Source organism: Haliotis rubra, unplaced genomic scaffold, assembly GCF_003918875.1.
Source record: "Haliotis rubra isolate DU_JTF1 unplaced genomic scaffold, ASM391887v1 Scf41, whole genome shotgun sequence".
In the NCBI taxonomy this organism is placed as follows: domain Eukaryota; kingdom Metazoa; phylum Mollusca; class Gastropoda; order Lepetellida; family Haliotidae; genus Haliotis; species Haliotis rubra.
In genome coordinates, this window is record NW_025767091.1 from 704,827 (window position 1) to 729,506 (window position 24,680).

Here is a 24,680-nt window from a genome sequence, read left to right on the forward strand (position 1 = left end):
ATGTTACCATGGTTACAAGCACTACCCATGCCTTTGTCATCCATTAAACAAAAACTAAGAAAATAGGGACAACTTACAACACATTTTTTGAGCGTTCTCACATTTGTTAACCATGAAAATATAAAATATCTGTGACTATATATAAAAGAATCAATGGTTGGTGAAGCATTATACAAGTTATCTGTACAAGTTGATATATAAAATAAAATGGCTTGGCCTTGCATTGTAACTAAGGAATCCAACCCTTAAATGTGAAATACATTAAAACCTGCCACAAGCACCTGAAATCAATCAGTTCAAATATTAGCATCGTATGGTCAACAAAATGCTGAAATATAATATAATCAAAGTTCTATAGCTTATTTGATAAATATATCTAAAAGGTTCATTTCAAAGTTAACAATTATAATCACATACCACGTTATGCTACCCAATGAAATTGAAGGACCACCAGATTCTTTCATATCACTATAGTTTATCTGCCATGGCATAATACATACCGTATACCGCCATGCATGAGGTGAGTTCTTCATACCTAGAATTAAAGGCGTGTGAGGGGTAACTATAGTAACATGAAATAACTGGGGGGTGTTTCTTTTTGAGAAGACTAAAAGACTTCAAAACATCTTGTGAGTTTTCATAATATATGAATGTGATAAACAGTTTTATCCAATGAATGGGATTCCTGTGCTTGGTGTTATCAACCTGATTTGGATTTGCTCCAGTTACAGGGACACTGTTTCAGTGAGTGAGTTAATATTTAACGTCACATCAGCAATATTTCAGCCATATCGTGACGAGGACACTGTTTCAGAGTTCCAATGTTGTCATTATGGAAGTGATTAACAAACTCAACTGCAAACTGTGACAGGTATTTATATACATCGACAAAACACCATGAGAACCTTTTATCCCCTAAAACTATCACACAAAGAATTATATGAGGTTCTCTTGAGAGGTATATAGAAATTGGGATTCAAGTATAAGACAAAATATTATGGATGTCAACTTCTTCTTTATTGTATACACAACACTTCAGGGCTATTCCTTGCCCCTTCGTCAGGTGAATGACGATGGGGCAAGGAATAGCCCAGAAACATTGTGTATACAATAATGAAGTTGACATCCATAATATTTTGTCTTATAAAAGAATTATATGCCTACATTTTCATCCTGAAACACAATACTTTTTCTGTCCATTCTGAAGTGATCATGTTCATTAAAAGGTTCAATAGTTCTGATCAGAGATATCTATTAAATCTGTTCATATATTAACATTGAGTGAGTGAGTGATTTGGGTTTGCTGGTGCTTTGAACAGTATTCCAGTTTTATCAGAGCATGTCAGCTGAATATGGAAGGAAAGCCCCAGGTGGTGCGGTCACGTCACGTCTGATTGTAACTGCAACATAACCTTCCAATCATGGGAATTTCTTAACTTGTTTTGAGTAGTATACATATTAAATACCTCTAGTTCAATGAAAGTTCCTACTTCATACACAGTCAAGGAGAAACACTCGCCACAGATAAATATCACTGGTTTCTGTTTCTTACATGTCACCTGGTAGAATACCTGTCTTGTTCTTTTGCTGCCTTTCTTTTCTTTGTTTTGGCAATTAGGTGCCTGACTCTGAGGGTATGGATTTGAATCCGGATGGAAGTTAACCCAACCAAAAGTACTAGAATCTGTACTGCACTAAGAAACTAATCCCAAATATTACAGATGTTTTCTTTGTTTGTTGTTTAACACCACACTCAGCAATATTCCAGCTATATGTAAATAATCAGACCAGAAAACCCAGTGATTGACATGGGTGGATCCAGGAATTTTGAAAGGAGGGGTTCAGGGGGTTCAAACCCCTGAACCCCCACCCCTTGGATCCGCCACTGATTGACATCATCAGCATGCAACTGGGATATGATGACATGTCAACCAGTTAGTCTCACCACCCAATCTGTTCAATTGTAGTTCACCCGAATTATGGATTACTGACAATCAATTCTAACAGATTCTCACTGGGCAGTGTGTAATTTTGGGAGGATCAAGAAAATAAGTCCACCCTTCTCTGAATCTGCACTGTCCACTGATGCATTTGGGATTGTTTTAAAACAAACGAGATATAAATTAATGATGTGATTTTCTATTTCAATAGTTAATTAACACAAGCAACAGGATCAATTACTGTAGATTTAATCATAGGTAAGAGATCCAATGTCATTAGAAACATAATAATTTGGATCACTGAGAAATAGTCTATACATACAAAAATATATGGTATAATCTTGCAAGGTGACCAATTAAACAGACTACTGACTGATTAAAAGAGCAACATACTACCAAGCAATTCTGGTGGGATTTGCATAGACACCAACAAATTTCTAACAACATGTATCAGAGAAATGAGTAGACAGGTCATTATTGTTCAAGTGAGGACACAATGATAGACAGGTTTTACCTAAGTAATCCTTATTTTATAAAACATTGGTTTACAAAACCATAAATAATGAAATTTTAGAATTAAAACAAAACTGAAAAGCAAATACCTGGTAAAACAATTATACCTCTAATGAAAAAGATGAACCAGTAGTTTATCTCCAAAATGTTTAATACAATAACACACAGCACACATGGCAAACGACTTTCAAAATCCTGGTAGAACAAAGAATTTGAAATGTCTTTTTTTCCTGTTTTCACCCCAACCTGATCACCCACTGATTTCATCACCATCAGTGTCACCACCATTGTAATGATTCAGACAGTCACTCAGTAACTGTCGGAACGAGTGACTAAATCAAGATACAATGGGTGAGGTGTTGCTAAGTTACATGTTCTCATAACTGGTCTTTTCATAAAGAACTGTCTTGAGTCCGGGATTGCTCTTAGAGCACAACCATACACTTGAGTTCAATAACAGCATATCTGTGTATAAAGTTAACAGTTTGAACAAAAGGAACTTTCAGTTTCACTCCAACTGATGGTGTTGGTGTAAAAACATACATTACTGTGCCCCGATCAACAAAGCGTTCGTAACGTTACAACATGTCGTAACTCTATAGTTTACTACAGGCTAACGAATGTCGTAGCGCTACAACGTTTTGTGGACTGTGACCCTGGGTCAACTGTAATACACATGGCCCAAATGACAAACACTTTGGTCAGATCCCTTAGCTACACAGATGTAATATAGAATGGTGCCTACAGGTATTGACATATTTGATAATCTTCTAGCTAATCAGTTTAGTTTGCAGGTCAGAAGAAAGACAAGACGTATAACCAATGTGACTGCAGGTGTAGGTCTGTATGATTGATTCACAATTTTGCTGCTGTCAGTTATGGAGTCTGTCTGAACAGGTTTCAGACAAGAGATAGGAAAGTCAAACAAACCTGATTCAAGCCACTTTCATTTGAGGTGGTTTGGGTCATGAAGTGTCTTCAGAACTGACAAGTATTAGGTGCCAGGGCCTTGATTTTCGAAGCTCTCTTAGGGCTAAGATAGTCGTAAGTTAATGTTAATGTATGACACTTATGACTATCTTAGCGTTAAGAGAGCCTTGAAAATCTAGGCCCAGGGTTCTTATCCACAAAGCGTTCATAATGTTACGACCTGTCTGTTTATCATTGGCTTTAGAATGTTGTAGGGCTATGAACGTTTTGTTGATGAGGACCCTGATGTGTACTTCTTTCTCTGATGTTTGTACAGAACCCCGTTCAAGTGATCTATGTCCTGAGATGATCTTGACCCAAATACTTCATCACAGGCTTATTGCAGTCCTAAGTCTCAAATGATTTGGGTGAACCTGGGTTTTGTTCTCCTACATGATCGAAAGCCAAGATGACTGTAATTCCCAATATTCAAGCTACATTGCTTAGATCATTTTGTGGAACCTTTGCCTTGTTCCACAATGCAATAGTAGATTAGGACAAACTTTAGGGATGAACAACTTCTAAAATTATAGTAAAAATGCCACTGAAAAGAAGAAATGCGATAGTAATCATAACGTGGTCGTAACTCCCATACATTAACACAGGCTTATGTCAGTCTTAGTGCTTAAATCATTTTGTGGAAACGATGCCCTGTTCCACAATAAAATAGTAATTGCAAGGTGATCTTAAGTCTGATACTTTAACACAGGCTTACGACAGTCAAAGTGACAAGATTGCTATGAGGAACAGAGCCCAGGTAACTAATGTTACTCGGATATCCTTGACAATACTATAAACGAACCTTTCAAATGATCAGACATGCATTGATTGATTGATCTAAGATATGATCGGTAAATGTACATTGTCTGAAACTGAAACTGAACCTGTCCAAAGCTGCAGACAATATCTTATGTTTTGATTAATAAAGACTGAATATGAAAAGCAGCATAGACCAGTTTGATAATTTCTGTGTCTGAGTCCACCAAGTGTGGGTCCAGAATCAAACACAAGTTTCTCAGCCCTACAGTCAGCCCAACTCTGTATAAACTTTACAGGTGACGGAGCACATCTCAGCTCTCACACCTCGCAACAAACAGGATAACTGTTCTACTGCAAATGTCATATCAAAATCTATCAGAAAATAATAAAAGATAGAAATACATTCTCCATTTGTATGTTGACAGTGGAGATAACTGTTCCCCATTTACATATGATACTCATATATACACAGTTGTGTGTGATAACACCCGCTGATTTACCCCTCTTATAGATCCTGTCAAGCTGAATAGATGTTTCTCATAGATCAAAAGGATATGGGTAAGACAGAATATTTACACGCAATAGCAGGATAATTTACATGGATTCTTAACTGTCAGCATTTTGATTGCCATATTCGTCATCTTGTGGATGAAAATCAATTATTCTGGCCTCTATGTTCATTCCTTTAATCTGAGTGATTCTGGGAGAATCAACTACAGAATGCCTACACAGCAATATGAATTAGTCTACAGTAGTAATTGTGGTCCTACAAGAAACTAGGACTGCAGAGTATAACCGGTATACAGCAATATGCTTTTTAAACATTTCATGTTGCAATCTTTTTTTCTGAGACCCAGTACTAGGGTAAAACAAATATGAGAATTCTGTGATTATCTTAAGTTGAACTCTACACTGACTTTCATTCACAATTGATGCTTCCCTTCATACTTAATTGACAAAACAACATATTTTAATTACTAAAAATTGTATAAAAGAAGAAAAAGAATCCCTATCCATTCTCATTTTGAAATTGTTTTCAGAACCATAACATACATTTTTAGGGACTTAGTATGTAGAAAATAGTACTGTATGTACTAGCAGTGCAACTCATTGTCCAACACTTCAGCTCAGCTTATAACGCAATACAGGTACCTGAATCGCAATATACTGCAATAAATATATTTTCCAAAAGACACTGCCCTATAACAAACTTATTCTCATGTAATTATTTCACAAAGATATGAACATTGATATAAATAAAATAAATCAATATTTAAGGAGATTATACAAAGTCATACAAGTTCCATTCAAGATTCCTCTTACAGAATGTATTACATGTATTTCAATCTAATAACCAACTCCCTTGGACATATTTTCTAAAGTATGGCTCTAAATAACTTGTAAAATAAAACCTGAAAACTCATGAAGCAAACAAAACATGATGAAATATGTGCCTGACATATACGTCAGGAGGACATATACTTGTGCCTTGAGTGGGATACATTTTAAGGCTGGACAATCTAAAACAATACCAAAGTCCTGCTTGGTAAATGATAAGGCAAGATCAGAGCCGAGGGCTCACATATCATAGCAAATCAAATCTCTCAAAATAGAGATGCTTCTAGCTGCCTGTTTGCAAACCATTACCTGACTAACACTTCAGCTCTTGACTTCAAATAGTATGCATTATTATTTGTAAGTAAAACTTGGAAAAGGTACCGGTAAGTGTGATTTGATTTGATTTGTTTTGTCTTGTGGTGTTTTATATCATCAGCTCTTAATATTTCACAGATGAATGAAAAAGTACAAGTACAGCAAAATATGTGATGGATCAGATTACTTCTACTGACATGAAATTCAACATGAAACAATTAGGAATTGGTTATGAGGTTTTAATGGATGACTGGTCTCTGACCAAATTAAAGCCATATACATGTGGAATTGAATAGCTTGTTGTTTCAAATGTACAAGTTTTGGTTATGAATGAAAACATATCTTGAATTAAGACTGGTCATACACAAAGCCATAATATCCTTGGGAAACATGAAGTCTCGTGGACTAAAAGCCCTATTATCTCCAGCTGATTTGTGTAGTGTCATGTGATTCTTGTATTCTTTAAAACTGGACACACATGATGCAGATCCAAATATATTTGTGCCTACACTATTGTTGCTTGAAAACCCATCAAATACTAACCTTAATTGTACTACTAAGATAGCCTTGCACTTTGGATACATCTGTCCTTACAAACAAGCAATTCCTCAATGATATTGTACTGCTTTACCCAGTAGTTTACCCAGTAGGTTATTTATTATCAGTATGCTCTGATGGTAATTCCTACAAAGATCTAAGATAAGTATAAACCTCAGGGGTAACAAATCAAAAAACCAGTACCTGAGACAGTAGTTGCCAGTGGGTGGGCCTGAAACTTGGACTTATGTACACATCGTGTCTGTTCATTCAAGGTCAAGGTCAAGGAGTTTGAATTTGACATGTGCTGATGGTGGCTACCAATCAGTGTCCGAATAAATACTCTGGGGCTGTTGTGTATGTCTAAATCAAGGGACGCCCAGATCTTAACATACGGTTTAGGAAAAGGAAAATGTTTTTCTTTGTTTACGGATTTTAACTGTGACCAATTTTGTTAGCAGGTGACTATATGAATATTATCTTGGCTTGGCCTCTTTTGATTCTGATATTTTTTCTTCATAATTTCCTTAATCTATAAGACTGGGATACCTATAAATCAGCAAAAATGAAGTAAACCTTAATGTTGAACATTCTGCACAAATCACTCTTCTTCCTGGGACCAGTGTTTGCCATACCTCTGGATCTTCCAGGTACAGGAATGGGTTGTTAGTGAAGCACAACTTACTACAGAATTACACTGAATAACAAACAGTCTTCACTAATCAGTATCTGCCTATCAAAGAGACAAAAGCATCCTCCTACAATGTATCGTACTGACCAGTGCACACTCTTGTGTCTTGATCGTACACAGATAGTTTGGAACATTATTCAAGCGTTAATCTACTTCTTCAGTTGAATATATTGAAAATAGATAAGTAACAAAAGCAGCATCCTTTGGATGAAGATGAGACAAATGACTGATCAAATTATTGAATATTGCTGATGTTGAGTCAGCAATGTAGAAGATGATGACTCTGAAGTAATTTATCTTGATGATGTTGAAGATGGTGCTGAAAGTTGATGATGACTAGGCGGGGCATAACGTCAACGTTTCCGCCGACACACGCGTTTGTGTTCTTTGTGCCAATGTTCTTGCTGACATTTCACGCTACAATACGATGTGTTCCAGCAGCAGTGGTACATAGCCTCTTCTTCACAGTTAAAACACTGAAATGTAATCAGGTAAATCGGTCAGTCACAAGAAGAGGACAAACAATCACATTGTAATTTTGACTTACTATCATAATGAAGACATGTTTCTGTACCACTTCACCTAAACATCATTCATAGACAAGAAACTTCATCTCAAACTGGAAAAAAGTAAAACCCACTGAGAAATAAAAATATATAATTGTTTTATGCAGTAATATGAGTTTTCAAAAATGATTATGATTCAAGTGCTTACGAATCTATACACATTTACTAGTCCCAGCTGCTTAGCTACCCTCAAGTGCCAACTGCCTACTGTCCAACCACCCGATTGCCTACTGTCCAAGCATCAAGTGCCTACTGTCCATGAACCTAGGATCCTACTGTTGCACTAGATAGTACCCACTGCTTACTACCAAACTCCTCTAAAACTACACTGACTGACTCAGTAACAGCCTACTGTGTGAGTGCCTACGGACCCACTAAATAAGTACCCACTGAATCTTCCAAAAACACAGAATGAGCCACTGTGTAAAGGCCTACTGTGTGAGTGCTTACTGAGCCTACTGCCTGAGTGCCTACTGACCAACTAAACAAAAAGCTGCTGCCAAAGAACTACCAAACTCTTCTAAAACTACACTGACTGACCCAGTAACAGCCTACTAGCTGAGTGCCACTGACCCATTGAATAAGAACCCACTGACTCTTCTAAAAACACACAGAATGAGCCACTGTGTAAGGGCCTACTGCGTGAGTGCCTACAGAGCCTACTGTCTACCGACCTATTAAATAAGAACCCACTGACTCTTCTAAAAACACACAGAATGAGCCACTGTGTAAGGGCCTACTGACCCCGTGAGTGCCTACTGAGCCTACTGTCTACTGACCTATTAAATAAGAACTCACTGATTCTTCTAAAAACACACAGAATGAGCCACTGTGTAAAGGCCTACTGAATCTACTGCCTGAGTGCCAACTTACCCACTGCTTCTTCTTGGTCTGTGATATGTCCTGCTTGTGTTTCTGGGCCAGCTTCTTCATCTCTTCCATATACTGCTCCTTACACTTCTCCTCAGCCTGTCGCTTGGCCCGATCGATCTCACGCTGCATATTGGTCAGAGCTCGCGACACTGCTTGCTGCTTGTCCTCCTCAAAGTCCTTCTTTAGCTGAAATGGAACATGCAAATAGTTTCTTCATTCTCGCCCCCACCATGGCGTGAAACAAACATAAGTAGTGGCTATGACAAATCTATTGACACGAAAAAGCCAGTCCATCCTTGAGGCTGAAACCTGAACTTGAACACCTAGTGAACGCACAAACAATATAATAAAAAACCCTCCTAAACATTTTTCTTATATATTTTATAACAGTTATGCTTAATATGCTTAACCTCCACTGAGTTACAAGAAAAACAAAAAAGACAACGGTGGTCATGTTCGAAGGATTGAGAGATTAAATATGATGTTCCTTTGAGCTTTCAGATTCATTCATGCAATATTAGGCAGGGGACACCAAGACTGGGTTTTCAAGAGCCAATTTTACACGTTCTCTTACTGACAACCTTTGCCAAAAAGGCTACATCACCAAGACATTTTATCAAATTGGCTGAAATATGGACAAAGGGCATTGCCATGAAATTTGTCACAATACAACTACTTCAAGCAGTAACAAATGTTATATTTGAAATGATATTTTCTTAGTATATCCAGTAGCTTTTATAAGGCTTACAATGTCCCGAGGATAAATGATTTTTCAGGAAACAATCAGATGAAGAATTTGCCTCCAGAAATCAAATCAAACAGAGGTTAGCCTACCCTTTCCTCTAGTTTCGAAAGGGCCTGATCTTTCTGTTCTTTGAGCTCTTTCTTCAGAGTCTCAAACTCAATGTTATTTTTGGATGTCTTCTCCTCATTGACGCCACCACTGCTTGGGTGTACAGGTGACGTCTTCACTTCATCTGTCTGTATTGAGACCGCATGCACTTTCTGAAACACATGGCATCAACAGCTGCATGACATGCTGACCTCACCTTATAACTTCAACAGCATTTTAAAGGATACCTGAGTCAAAGAGTGTCTGCTGTTGTAGAGACATTTGCTCCTTTGTTAATTTTTCTATTGGGGAATTCCCTAGTGAAATATCTGTTATCATCCTTCCAGTTTGACTATGAGGACACCCTACCAACTCACCGAGCCCGACTGCCTGATTGGGCAATAAACCTACTGTGTTTCGAAATTTGACAGAGTCTCACTGTAGAGTAGACACCACTAACTATAATTTGGAACTGAGCACTGAAGCTATTGATGTATTCACACAGATTTACGTGAAAAAGTTTAAATTGCAAAAATGTTCAGTACAAAAATAGAAACCTTCTTTTAGCCAATCAGAAGCAAGCATTCTTCAGTGCCATTGCAGAATCTGTAACAGTCGCCTATTATGACCATCATCTGTTGTAAAGGACCTATTCTAATGAAGAATCCTCAGTGAGGTAACCATGGTAACTACAATGTATTCACTAAACTAGCAATGGGCACCAAACAATGGATTTATGTCCCTGTTAACATGCTAAATACAAACACATCTGTAACATCTGAGAACCTAAGGAACATAAGGTGTATATATCATGTACCCCATCATTAAAATATGCTAAGATGAAAATCAGAAATACATCTTGACTTTCTAACAAATGATGCTTTGCCATTATATACTTATGTTTAACTTGACAAGTTTCAGACTTGAATCGCTTACTGGTTTGACTGTTTGTGTGGATGAAGTTGATGTATATATTAGTGGTGGTGGAGGAGGTGTTGACATCTTGGATGGTGATCTAGCTTGGTTGTCTTCACTGGAAGTGACGACCAAGGAGTCTTCTGGAGATGAGGCCTGGAAGAGAAGTTGCAGGTGATCACAGGCCTAATAGTAACATGGATACTAGTACTTCTTCACTTGTCTGCCAAAATGATCTGAGTTGCTCTCTACCTCATGATAAAGGTGTTAGTCCACAAGGAAATGTTACGGTCGCTCCAGAACCAACAATGTCTTATGTAAACTTTGAACTCTCACAACATGTCCACCAAGCCACAATAAATTGAACAGTATGTCAATACCAATACTTGCTGTAGTTAGAGTTCAACTGTTTCGTAATGGTGACTGACTTTCAAATGAAGACTTAGTAGTGATCCAGCAACAACAGGTCAGGGTGACATACAGGTTGGTGTAAGAAGCTACCACGAAACATTGCTAAAAAGCATAAAACCAGAAATCATGATAAAGTTGTAAGTTTGAGCAGAATATTTATCACCGCCTTCATAAAATACACACCATCGCCTGGTATTATTATCAAAGAATTTTAACTTATAGGTTAAGGTGTGCCCTCTAGGCACAGAACCTACTTCTACCATGCCAATACTTTTGTAACAGTGGAAACTACTTCAGCAAATTTTGAACCATCATGTTTGCAACACTGTTGTAACTTCTAGTCCCTTTCAATTATTAGGCTTGCATTTCATTACAATACATATGAGTAATTTCAGATAAACCTGAACATACCATGTCCAAACACTCAATGCTAAGAATAGGCTACTGGGAATAAAGTTGAATTTACTCATGACGTTTCATGACGGTTGAGCTTTCCTGGTCTTGTAATTCCGGAAGATACTGAGTTGTCACTGATGTTTGATAAGAAGTTCCATTGCAAGAGTATTTCAGATTGTTTCAACAGCGGTCTTATACCTTGGTTGGACGGTTTGGTGTTTAACGCTGCATGCAGCAGACTTTAAATAATTGAGTCTGGACCAGACAATCCATGATCAACAGCATGAGCATTGATCTACACAACTGGGATGCGATGACATGTGATCCTGTTAGTCGCCTCTTACGACAAGCATGGGTGGTCTTATACTATCACAACATACCACTTGTATTACTAAGTAATTAACAACAACAAGAAGAATTAAAGACGTCACCATAAAGTAACTTCACTTCTACTACTACAAGTAAATTATCATAAACAATCATACTAATCATGTAAATCATCAGATAACTCGAAAAAAGCAGCACAATATACATTACAGGGCTCCAGATAATTTTTCAACTTCAGGAGTACGTACTCTTCATTTTCCAAATATAGGAGTACTGGAAAACGTGTAAATTTAGAGTACTGAATGGAATTTAATTGAGTATCAATAATCTTGTGTTTCGTTTCATATATGCACCACAACATTGCTTCTCTTGTGTAAACAGGTCAATAAACAATAAAACAATACTTTTTCACATAAATACGTCTGTAAATGATTTTAAGACCGAACACCATTGCTGTGGTGCGTATCTGCTACGTTTTCTAAATTATTTCCTACCGTATCGTGCATATTTTTTATCCGTACATACGCCAATACGGCCCTTATCTGGAGCCCTGACATTAAGACAAAGTTTAACATTAAAGTAACTAAACTGAAATAATCAGTATCTTACTACATTAAATACAACAGTAGTAGGCTATTCTCATGCATACATGTTATCTCCTGAATTACACAATTCCTCTACCCTGACAAAGCACAATTCAACTGTTTAATGTTCTTCAGCAGCTTCTTTGAGTGGCATTTTAGAAGTTGGGACGTACAATGTTGAACAAACTTTATGGATAACAACTTCTTTTATTATGTGAGAGCAACATTTTGATACAGATTTTCGTACTGTTGTCAAAGAGGAATTCCTGTCATTCCTGCTTGACAACTGTGCAAGAATCTGGATTGAAACATCGCACTCACGATATAAAGAAGTTCTTATCCATAAGTTTGTTCAATAATGTTATTCTGCAACAAATTGACTATGAGGTGAATATGATACATATCATGAATACTGGGTAACGGATACAGAAAGAAGTCAGCAGTTAATGTATTATTCAGTGAAACAATAACAAAATACTTTACATGTTTTACCATCTTAACAGCATAATTTATCAAGACCAGTGACCACACTACTGTCAAGTTAAATATATAGGGGTGCTGACTATGACCATGACTGACATGGATAATTTCCATTCCATTTTATCTCATTTTGATAAATAACCCTCAAATCCATGTAAAACACTCCTCTGAAACAAATTCAGAAAATGTTTGATTCAGTGAATATAATGAATAGAATGGGTGAGTGTGTTTAGTTTTACGCCACTTTTAGCAATATTCCAGCAATATCAGAGCGGGGGACACCAGACATGGGCTTCACACATTGTACCCATGTGAGGAATCGAACCCAGGTCTTCGGCGTGACAAGCGAATGCCTGAACCACTATGCTACCCTACCGCCCCCATATAATGAATAGAATTCATGAAGGGATATGGTTCAATCTCTGAATACAGCAGTGGATCGTAACAGCCCCATTATAGAGAAACATAGTTTAGATGTGTTTGTTGTTTAACTCCTCCCCAGGCAATATCCCAGCTATATTGCTTGGGACCAGTTGAATGTAGTTCACACACAGTCTTAGTAATATTAGCTCATATTAGTGACTAGAGAGACGATAGCATGACATGAAGGTGTCAGTTCAAGAATTAAATAGCACAATGAAACCTCACTTATCTGGACTTAAGATAATCAGAAAGCTTGGGTCCTTCATCTGGATACCAGGTTTTCACATTCTATCATCGTTTCTATGAACCAATATGGCTAAATCTACATAAAACTGGTTCACAGAGAAAGTTAAAAATCTGATTTGGGACGTTAGTCACTTTTCTGAAAACTGCATCTAGTACAAGTCTGTCCTTGACAGTAAGCTCAGCCATTACAAGCCCCATAACCACATTCCATAAATGATACTGAGAGGCTACTTCAAATCCTGGGCACATGGTAATATAAGGGTAATGCTAGTTTTGAGGGCATTATCATTTGCAGAAGTCTGAGGTCTTCCATTAACTGCCCTGACGAAGGAGGGCAGTTGATAAAGACTGAGGGCTTCTGCAAATGATAATGCCGCTCAAACATAGCATTACCGTTATTATTGCTAAAATACATGGAATTAATGTTGAAAAGAAAAAGGAAACAATGAAGGAATTTGACTGTAAGTTTACTCAAAACCACCTTCTGACAGGGTTGACTGACCGAATGCAATTACGTCATCAAACAATTCAAGTGACGTCACAACAGAACGTGACGATATTCGACCTTGGCCTTTGACAAGACAATGGCTTGCAACATGTCAAACTATGTCAGACACAACGTCAGTTGTCAGTGTTCGGTTTTGGTCCAACAACAACGTCATTAGTGCAATTGTTAAGGATAGCACCAGCAAGAAAGCCAATATTACCGCTATGGAATTCGGGTTGCTTTGACTTGTTTGCCTTAGAATATCTGCCAGTCCAAAGCCAAAGTCGAATGAACCGTAAGCCCATGCACCAACTATGATGTCACTTGACAACAGAACTAATAGTGGCCCGTCGTTCAGGTTGAGCGGTCCAATATCATTTGCAGCGGGCCTGCAAATCTCATGATAATTCCATGTGTTTTAGCTATAATGTTGAATAGTGTAGTGATACCAACATTTCAAAAGCTACTCAAATGCTGGCTTGTTAATCAGATCTGACTCATAAACCCAACTACTCAACTACCATGACATATCCAAGGGTGTCAAGATTGAACAATCACAAATTTACACATGATGATATGATACACGCTACTCCTACCAATGTGGTGTTTTGAAAGTAATATGTAAACATTTGCAATAACCTGGCCTTATAATACCTTGACTGTATTTTACCTTATTGTGTTAAGTTTCTTTTCCAATCTAGGGGGTATCAGAATTTATACAAACCTGTAGAGGTTATGAATTCTTTGAAGAAAGTCCTCCTTGGGGTTCATATAAGCATTAAAATGTCCATTTTAAATCCTACGACAGTTGTAACTATATTTTTCAATAAAATATATACAAAACAAAAAACTCGTTATGTTTTATGAGACCACCCCTACAGGGCCCCACTGGACCCCTACAGCCAAGAGCAGGTAACTCTCACCTTCTACCTTGTACCTCACTTTTCATGCTGAACGTATCAGACAGAATAAGGGGAGGCAGGTGGCCATACCCCAAGGAGGACTTTCTTCAAAGAATTCATAACCTCTACAGGTTTGTATAATTCTTTTTCAGAAGAAGTCCTCCTTGGGGTACATATAAGCATAAGACAGACTCCCAAAGATATTTGAGACGGGAGTGGCATTCTGTCTGGCAACAACTAAACCCGTGGTGGAGTGAAATCTACAACCGATACGGAAATAGAAAAAAAACACACTTACCGAGCCACCTGACCGCTGATGTCAATCAGGCGGGGGCGTGGCTAGGGCGGGAAATAGAGAGCCCAAGTTAATACGTCAATTGGCTCAAATCAATTATGACATAAAACCCCACCCCCAACCATTACAATGGCAAGGAATGTATGGGGACATGCCGAAACAACTCCCAACCTTAATAGCCCGAACCAGAGAAGCGTGGCGAGAGGTATAAGGGTAGGGAAAGCGTAAAAAACGCTTAAAAGCCATTCTAAGATGCCTAGCGGTTAGAACAATCGAAAAAAAAATACATTATCAGACAATAAAGGTATAGTTTTTGATGACGAACAATTACATTCCCACAATGCAATCGTGGAATGTCGCTTTGACTAATTCGCTTCATCTGGATGTACTGATCTAAACTTACGCTGGTAGAAGAAATGCCACGCTGATATTGCCCCATATAGTTTTACGCTTAATGACAGATGTAATTAAAATAATTCAGAAAAGATATTTATTCAACGTAAACCGCCATCAAACTGTTATCATTTGTTTTTCTGGTAACGCTCGGCCTTAACGAGGGGGCAGACACATCAATAGAACAGCGCACCAGTTAGCCCTGTGCGAGGATTCTTAATTTAGGTCACCGACACCATCATTTGTTTTCTGCCTTAAATTAATCGTGAATTATCCTTAGAAAGTATTAAATTTAGCATCTTAGAAAGATGTAAAGTTCGCTCTTCATTTCATCGTAAGTTTGTAATAGTAGTTTTGCCCTGAACTATTATAACATCAAAGCACTCGGACTACCGCCCCTCGTGCTTTAATTATAATAGTTCAGGGCAAAACTATAAATAACCTAGGAGTCGAGCTAATAAGTGCTGCCAACTAATGCTCGAATGCACCCTTCCTGTTTGGAAGAGGGCTTGCCGGGACCTGGATAAAACCCAGAGAAATTATTAGCCTCGCTAAAAACTTACTGAGGAAATCGAACGAGTACAAACGCCATGCATTGTACGAGTGAAAAGCAGGATAAAATGGCCCCACCAAACGCTCTCGGCGTGAGGAGGGTAAGTGCAAACCACCATCACCCAAAGTGCTGATTAACACAGACTCCCAAATGCCGAAGTCTCGGGAAGAAGGAAAAAACTGTTAGCGTACAAAAATTCCCTGAATAGCGAAAAGCGTAGCCGAACATGTGTTGGCTCACTATTACACTAACCTGGTCAAGTGACATGCGGCTCGAAGAGAAGCATACCAAACAGTGACCCATGGGGGGTTCGTACCCAATTCCGTCGCAAGACGGGTTAATAGCATATGACTGGTTATAGCGTTTCAAAACCGCACCGCCCTCTCTTACCTTTATGTGAAGAGGACGTAAGGGACGTATGTACACCCAAACCCGACCCAACCTGAAAGGCTGGTAAGGGTTATAAGATGTAGTGATATGAACCATATCGACATTGAACACAAAACCGATACCAATGACCAGTTACTAACTTGGTCAGGGTGGCAGGACAGTCTCCACTGGAGAGAACCGAAAGACCGAACCATGCACGATCCTTAGAATGCGTGTCAAGTCGGTAATGGCGAATGAAGGCGTTCTGCCGGCTCCAAAGAGCAACAGAACCGATCTCTTCATTGAGCAGTGCCACTGTGTATTGTCAACAAAGCGGCATCTGCCCTACCCAGTCTGCCTTCAACCACTCGGGGGAAGGTAAACCTTAGCATTTTAACCGAACAATTACGGAAACAAGCCAACAAGATAAAGTCCGCTTGCTAGCAGACTCCCCAAACAGAACACATGGGTACCTGTACGGATCCCTTTCGTCATTCCCAACAGGTGAGCAATCAAAGATCGGTCCCCGGTGTGGAAAGCTCGGTAAGGGGTGGAAGTTCGATATAAGCAGTCACGTGGAAAGAAATATCGAACTGAGAGTGGTAGGTATCCGGGAGGCGAATGCGGACATGATCAGTATAAAATACTGTCAGTGTCGGGTCAGTGGGTATCGCATGGATGTACCCGACCCTTCTACCAGTGCTCACCACCACAAGTAAAGCCATCTTCCAAGTCAACAAGTGAAGTGAGAGAGACGATATACTTGAAAAGTCAGGGCCAGACAGCCAATTGAGAATAATTGGCAATTTCAAGGTGGGCTTGGTCGCCGCTGAGGCGGTCGAATCCTGTTCATGCCAGCTACGAAGTGCTATACAAGAGGGTGCTGCCTTGGCAGAGCACCATCGAACGAGGTGTGAAACGTGGAAATAGCCATGGAGTACCCGGGAATGGTGGAGGTCATAAGACTCTCAACCAAAACGAGGCTATAATAACTCCAATATCCGAACTAAATCCGCAGAATAGGGATTCTGGACTCCCTATCTGCACACCAGCACGCTCCACTGATCAGCACACTGAACGGGTGTCGAATCCCGCATCGAATCCAGAATTGTGCCTGCAACGGCTGCAGGAATTCCGCGTGTCTGGGGGTTAGACCCGACAGAGGCCAAGCCACCCAGAGAATCTGAGGATTCGGGTGTGGCGCCCCGTTCAGAGTGAGAATGTCTGGCCGAAAAGGTCATTCGAATCGGCGCAGGATCGAACACCAACCTGACTGCTGTCAATTCCAGCACATTGATGTGCAGGTTGTGACTTCCGTTGTCAAGAGACCACAGGTCGCCAAGAAAATCGCCCCAACCCGGCAGGGATGTATCTGGATGGACTGAGAGTGACGGTGTCTCCAGGGGAGTCCTCAGAGAGACGCCTGACGTCTGTCCATCTGACATTCGGCAGTTTCGTGTAAGAGTGACCAACACTGATCGTGAGGTTCCCAGACTCAACTGTTATTCTAAAACTCCGATGAGCCAGTTGCCTAGGTACGTGTGACAACACCGCACTAGCTGCGATCTGGCTATCTGGCCTGTAATAAACCTCAAGTTGGTGAACACCCTTGGCGCTGTAATGTAGCCTAAGGGGAGCACACAAAACTGGTAGCACGTCCCGTTGAAGAAGAACCGAAGGTAAATCCTGAAATCACGGTGCAATAGACAAGGAGGTACGCGACCTCGAGGTCGATTGACGTGCGCCAATGCCCTGTCTCGACAGATGAGATCACCGAGCGCGGTGTCTCCATCTTGAAGGACAGTACCTCTATTAACTTGTTCAGCTCTCAGATGAGAATGGGTCTGAACATTTCGTTCTTAATGGCAACAAGGAAATAAATGGAGTCAAATCCTACATTTTCCTGACCATTGGAAACCACCTCGATGGTGCCTTGCCCAGCAGAGACTGGATCTCGGCACGGAGTATTTTCGCCATCTCCCGGGAAGCCGACACTAGCGTGTCACACTTCTACCAGGGTTTGTAGCAGAATACAGTAAACCCCAGCAGTCGGCGACATAACGTTTGCCTGTGCCTGGGCACCTGAGGGATTAACGAGAAGCTAGACAGACTTCCGTATTCCTCGAAACAGTCCCGGGGCGCCATAGGCCCATAACCGCAATCATCATTTGGCTGGCACAGCTACAATGCAGTCCCTAGCCAGATGAGAGTTGACCTTCGTCAGATGCCGCCCAGAGTGGCCGATGGCAGAGTCGGCACTCTTTCCCCTTTCCACCAGCTCCCTCAGCAGAACGGCAGACTGACGGTAGAGTGTGAGGCCTTGTCCCGGATGCCTTGGTGGAAGCAGGTTTCCCTCTGGGAGGCGAACTCTAACGGTTTGGGTATTCGACACGGACAACACCTGAGGCAACACTGCAGCGATTCTATCTCACACTTGCCTCAGGAACGAACCTTCTCAGTGTTAAGTTCAAAGTAGCGAAAGAGAGTCGAAGCTCAAATCGACTTGTCCACTGTATGAGCCTGAACCCCGGTTCCGAGGCACTTGGCAGTAGCCTGATAAATCAGTGTATCCCAAGCACTCAGACAGACCTCGGAGCGTCGAGCTGACTGACACACCCGGCACACTTGATAGCTTCTTGGTCAAGGCGTTGATAGACATCAGGCCGAGACCTGAACTACCGGCACCAGGAAACTGCGCTCTACCAGTGCTGAAGCCCGGGTCGGTGCTACTCACGGCGTTCAGAGCATCCGCGGAGCCTAAGCCCAGTGGTTTTAGACTGAACCCCGATCCCGAGACACGTATGAGTAGCCTGATAAATCAGGGTTCCCCAGTACTGTCTCCAAAAACGCACTGAGCATATAGTCAAACATAGCCTATAGCGCTATATAAATACCCATACATATACATATATATATATATAAGTGCTCGGGTCCGGGTTCGAGTTCGAATCCCCATCCCGAAACACCTGGGAGTTGCCTGACAATACAGGGTTCCCCCTGGTGTAAACGGGTAGACCTTGGTGCGTCGAGGTGATCGGTAGCTTCGTCACACTCAACAGCCTCTTGGCCAGGTTGTCGATGGACATCAGGCTGAGACCTGAGCTAACAGCGCCGGGGATCTGCTCCGTACAGGGGCCGAAGCCTAGGTTCGTGCTAGTCCGACCCCCAGTCCCGAGACACATGGGAGTAGCCTGGCAATGCAGGGTTACCCTGGAGTACACGGGCAGACCTCAGAGCGTCGAGGTGATCGGCAGCTTGGTAGCTCCGTCACACTCAACAGCCTCCTGGCCTGGGCGTCGATAGACATCAGGCCGAGACCTGAGCTACCGGCGCCAGGGATCTGCGCCCTACCAGGGCCGAAGCCCAGGTCAGTGCTAGTCCCCAGGTTCAGAGAGTCCGAACCCCGGTCCCAAGACACATGGGTGTAGCCTGGCAATGCAGGGTTACCCTGGTGGACACGGGTAGACCTTAGAGTGTCGAGGTGATCGGCAGCTCAGTAGCTCCGTCACACTCAACAGCCTCCTGGCCTGGGCGTCGAGAGACATCAGGCCAAGCCCTGAGCTACCGGCACCGGGGATCTGCGCCCTACCGGGGCCGAAGCCCGGGTCGGTGCTAGTCTCCAGGTTCAGAGTGTCCCCTGAGCCGAAGCTCGGGTCAGGACCTCCCCCAAAAGATGTGCCGGTGTAATCTCTGCCCGTAGACCGGGTACCAATCTCCTCTCAGTCTGGAAACCACGTCTGAGATAAGAGCGTACACCGACGATCTCCGCTGCTGCTATAAGTAAGAAATCAATCGTTAGTGTAGCAACAATGTTTGTGGGGGAGGAGTAGGCATGGGGACGATAAAGGGACTTCCTTAGAAACCTTTCATCAAAAATTATCCCCAGCCTGACTGACTGACTGAGTTTGGTTTTACGCCGCTTTTATTCCAGCAACATCACGGCGGGGGACACCAGAAATGGGCTTCACACATTGTGCCCATGTGGGGATTCGAACCCGGGTCTTCGGCGTGACGAGCCAACGCTTTAACCATTAGGCTACCCCACCGCCCCTCCCCAGCCTGAAGCAGATTAGTGAAAAACATAAATCTGTGTGCCTGAAAGAATGAGCGTGAGGCGCAGAAACCCAGGCAAAAAAACAAAACAAACACAACCTCGGCCACTATGAGCCACGTTGTGTATAAACGTATGAAATGTGTATGTGTAACATAACACAACATAACGTAACAGGAATATTGACACAAGGGCGTTTATTATGAAAATCCCTGATCGTCGTGAGCGTCCTCAGGTAAACACCGGAGGCACACCTTATGAACATCCTGTGGCGGTAGTGTGCACGACACAACACACAGGGCTTAAACTGCAACAAACAGAACCGCGCCAGTGTTACTAGCAGGAACTGTGAAACAGCAAACACATAAACACAAGTAACTAGCAATAAATAAAACGCACGGGCGATATTTAAATGCTACAAGCTACAGCTATTTAAATACTAAACATACAATGCAAAGCAGAAAAAAATCTAGCTGCACCTGCTTGTACATACTAGTGAGTAAAGTGTAGTGATACGAGGTGAGGTGAGGTGAAATTGGGTTTTACGTCGTCCTTGAGAATATTTCACTCATATGACGATGTGCATGCGTGTGTATGTGTATGTGCGGCTGCTTGTACTAGCCCAGACTTAAGCTGGTTTTATAGTGCTAGCCCACTGAGATACCATGCCGCAGTGAAGCAGGAATACCCCACTCAAACACATTATACTGACTCTGAGCTGACCAGTCCTTGTTGTACCCATTAATGCCGAGCACCAGGCAGGGACCAACAAGTACCATATTTCAACGTCTTTTGGTATGACGCGGTCGGGGGATCGAACCCGCGACCTTCCGCTCTCCGGGCGGACGCTCTAACCACTACACCACGGAGGCGGTCTGTAGTGATACGAAACGAACACTATCAAAATTACTCAACACCGACTTACCACAAATTCGCTGAAAAGAGAGAGAATTTAGGTAAGCCTACCATATAATATGCAAACATAATATATGAACTCCCTACTACAAGCTACCAAGAACATATAGCAAGGAAACCACGATCACGCGGTCCGCCATTTTGCCTGCCACAAGGCTGGAAAACAGAGAACCCCCCGCAAAGTTACAACAAAAGACGAACGAGAATATCAACATATGAAGTCCATCTAACGCCCGTGCGTAAAGAAAGGAACTATACATACAGATTGAGACTCTTTTACACTCATCGTATCGGTAGGAGAGCAAACTCGAAAACGAACATCATGCACGTCTATTCAACAGAACGACAGCATGAAAAGTGAGGTACGAGGTAGACAGCGAGTGTTACCTGCTCTTGGATGTTGGGGGTCAAGTGGGGCCATGTAGGGGTGGTCTCACAAAACATAACGAGTTTTTTGTTTTGTAAATAGTTTATTGAAAAATATAGTTACAACTGTCGTAGGATTTATAATCGACACTTAATGCTTATATGTACCCCAAGGAGGACTTCTTCTGAAATAGAATCACAAATCAGATTACCAGGTTACAGATTTATTGATTCACATTTCAATTCTGCATCAATTTTCAAAACGTAGAATTTACTAATTGATTGCAATAATCTGGCCTGATAACTTCTTAGCTTGAGTAACCTTACCAACTGTTATGCAACAAAAAGCTAAATTAGACTACATAACATAATTAGGAGAAGTCAAATCAATCATGATTGAAAGTAAACGCAAATAAGTTCAAGGTCTTGTAAGCTCATGCAAATGATGTACAATGAATGTTGACTGGGTAAGTTATATGTATCATGTATCAGGACATGCAAACCTAACAAGTACAGGCGTCCAGATAACAGGCTTCCACTACATGTGGTAACATTATCAGGTGACTATGTGCACAAAGTCTATGGGATGTGCTACAACTAAGGATGTTAACGTTGTTTCTGTGCTCTACAGGAAATCAGTTTTAGTTCATCATGCTATACATCACTAGCTTACATAGTACAAGCAATAGTCCAGTCTCAGGGACCAACACATTCATATTCTTGAGGGAGATGGAGATATTTATTTCCTTTGATAGTACTGAGTGAGTCATGTTTTATGCCACATTCCAACAATATCATGATGGGGGACCAGAAAATATACCTAAGTGAACCTGGTCATTCAGTGTGCCAAGCAGACACTTCAAGCACAAAGCTATCCCTCAGAGAGGAACAAGTATATTTCTTTGTGCTCACAGCATATTTCTTCAGGAAATCTAAAAGGTCTAGCACATTAACTTTTGTCCAAGAGACTATGCTGTTCTTTACTAGTATTTTCAACTATTTTCTAGAACAAAGAATTTATTAAAAGATACATTGCCTCCTTTGAAAATGAAATGGTTGGTCCCTTACATGAAAACTAAAAAGAAATGAGAGTGTTAGTTTGACCAGGTGTTGAAATGTTAGGTCCTGCATCAGAATTATACACATAATAAAACATATGCCATAGAGCATTACTTTAGGTACAAACTAAAGACATTAAACTGCAAAGAAGATATTCTGTTATAAATAGTGCTTGTCATCATTCTGAATAGTCATATTAATCACTGTCATCATCTGACCATAAAATGTGCTTCACATACGAGATCTGTGATCAACAAAACGCTTTCCTTCTAATTTTAAGTTATCTGAGTTTTATCAATAAAAAATCTTGCCATGTTGATAATCATCTTCAATGTCTATATAATGGATTAACAGACTATTCAGCACGAACATTCCAGCACTGCTTATAATGTTATACACAGCTTGAGGTGAAGCGACATTTAAGCCTATGGATGGGAAACAGAAGATGTTATTATTCTGCAGTAAACTTACAGCTCTCTTTTTGGACTTCTTTGACTGAAATCAAACAGCAGCTTATCTGAACTCAATGTACCATGGGATCTGAACAAATACAAACATGACCTCGTAGCATAACAAGTGACACTGCTGTAACAATACCGAGAAGTTGCAAGAAGTAAACACTATCGCATGCCAGACTGTACGTTACTAACAAATAACTAGCTAGAACAATAACAACAATGCAAACCTTGACATGCTGGTCTGAAATACGTTTCAAAACAACTTTAGCGGCATGTACTTTTGATGGCAGGAGACTTGTTGATGTGACTTGTCGGGTGTCGGTATCATCCTCCCAGTCCAAGTCTTCACTGTCGCTGTCAATACTCGACTCCGTCACTTTCTCCCGTAACAGTTTCTGGTGGAGTTCAAGCTCTGCACATGCTTTCACAAACCCTACAAGAAAACACACAAACATACACAATGTAAGAGTGAGTGAGTGAGTGAGTATGGATTTACAACGCTTTTAGCATTATTCTTGTTAGATCATGGCAAGGCCTTCGCATGTTGGATCCATGTGGGAAAGTGAACCCTCTCTTAGGAGTGATGAGCAAAGACTTAAACCACTAAACCACTCTCGCCTTTCCAGTTCTCTTGGACTTCCATTTTTGTGGAAGTCTTGGTGGCTGAGTGGGTTATATTGCTGCCTATGCATGCTTGCAATTTGATTCCTCACTCAGTGGGTTCTAATCCAGGATGGGACTAAACCACCCAAATGTAATCAAATTGGTATTTACTAAGAAAGTGTAATCCTAAGCGTACCATCTGTTACCCACAAGAAATGTCTAGATAAGCAGGTGTCATTCTGGAAGTGATATCTTGTGAAAGAAAGGGGTTTACTTAGAACATTTAATAGAAGAAAGTTGATAAGCATCTATATACAAACAAACAACGTGAGAGGCATTAACATAGGAATTGTTCGGCCTGTTTGCCAATCCTTTTTGTTCATTCTGTATTGTCTTTCTAATGTATTGTCTTCATTTTTAATAAATACTGTTTAAACTCTATACACACAATGTATCAGAAAACATAATTTGTCTCCAACAAACAATCACAAAAAACCCAAACAATAGAGTTATTTCACTGTAGAACAGCCTACCTGTAGTTCGCTTCACAGTGAGACTTCTGACATTGGTTGAGATAGGCTTGATCTTTCCTTCTGGGATCACAGCTCTGAAAAGCATCACACCCAAATCATGCTTAAGACCAAAATACTGATCTGACAATTTATACTTTTGTAAGCACTTTACATCAGGAATAAGTTCGCTATAGAACTATAAAGGCTATATTTACAAGACAATGAATCTTGTGTCAAGTGTCAACTTCTTACATATTCTTACACATGCTCAGGCTTACCGACTGGATTAATGCATGTCATTATAACCCAGTCGTGTAGTTTGATGCAAACATCAGCCACAATATCATCTGGTCCAGACTGTAATTTACAAGCCTTTGGCACAGACGTGTAGCATTGCTGAGTGCAGTAATAACAACAAATCATCAGAAAATATTAATTATTTGATAGTAATATTTACGCAATTTAAACCATGTAATCTATGCATACTATTGTTGAACACTGTTCTTTTTTTGGTTTAAAGCTCAACATTTTCCAGGTTATGACAATGACCAGAAATAATCAGACTGACTGAGTTTAGTTTTACACCGCTTTAGCAATATTCC

The 24,680-nt window shown here is 40.7% G+C and overlaps 1 protein-coding gene across 5 annotated transcripts in view; it reads right to left on the bottom strand.

Annotated features, from left to right (window-relative positions):
- Positions 1-2,173: 2,173 nt before the first annotated feature.
- The window catches only part of LOC124288043 (zinc finger MYND domain-containing protein 11-like), a 43,488-nt gene continuing 20,981 nt past the window's right edge, over positions 2,174-24,680 (bottom strand). For 2 of the 5 annotated variants that reach the window (XM_046724607.1, XM_046724606.1), the window contains 7 exons: positions 24,100-24,173; positions 23,191-23,396; positions 22,977-23,000; positions 10,270-10,404; positions 9,336-9,506; positions 8,502-8,687; positions 2,174-7,538 (listed from right to left, as the gene is read on the bottom strand). In XM_046724607.1, the coding sequence (XP_046580563.1) occupies positions 7,416-7,538; positions 8,502-8,687; positions 9,336-9,506; positions 10,270-10,404; positions 22,977-23,000; positions 23,191-23,396; positions 24,100-24,173 (919 nt within the window). In that variant the 3' untranslated portion in view covers positions 2,174-7,415. The remainder of the gene's footprint in view (positions 7,539-8,501; positions 8,688-9,335; positions 9,507-10,269; positions 10,405-22,976; positions 23,001-23,190; positions 23,397-24,099; positions 24,174-24,680) is intronic. The other 3 variants (XM_046724609.1, XM_046724610.1, XM_046724608.1) reach the window with 3 other exon arrangements.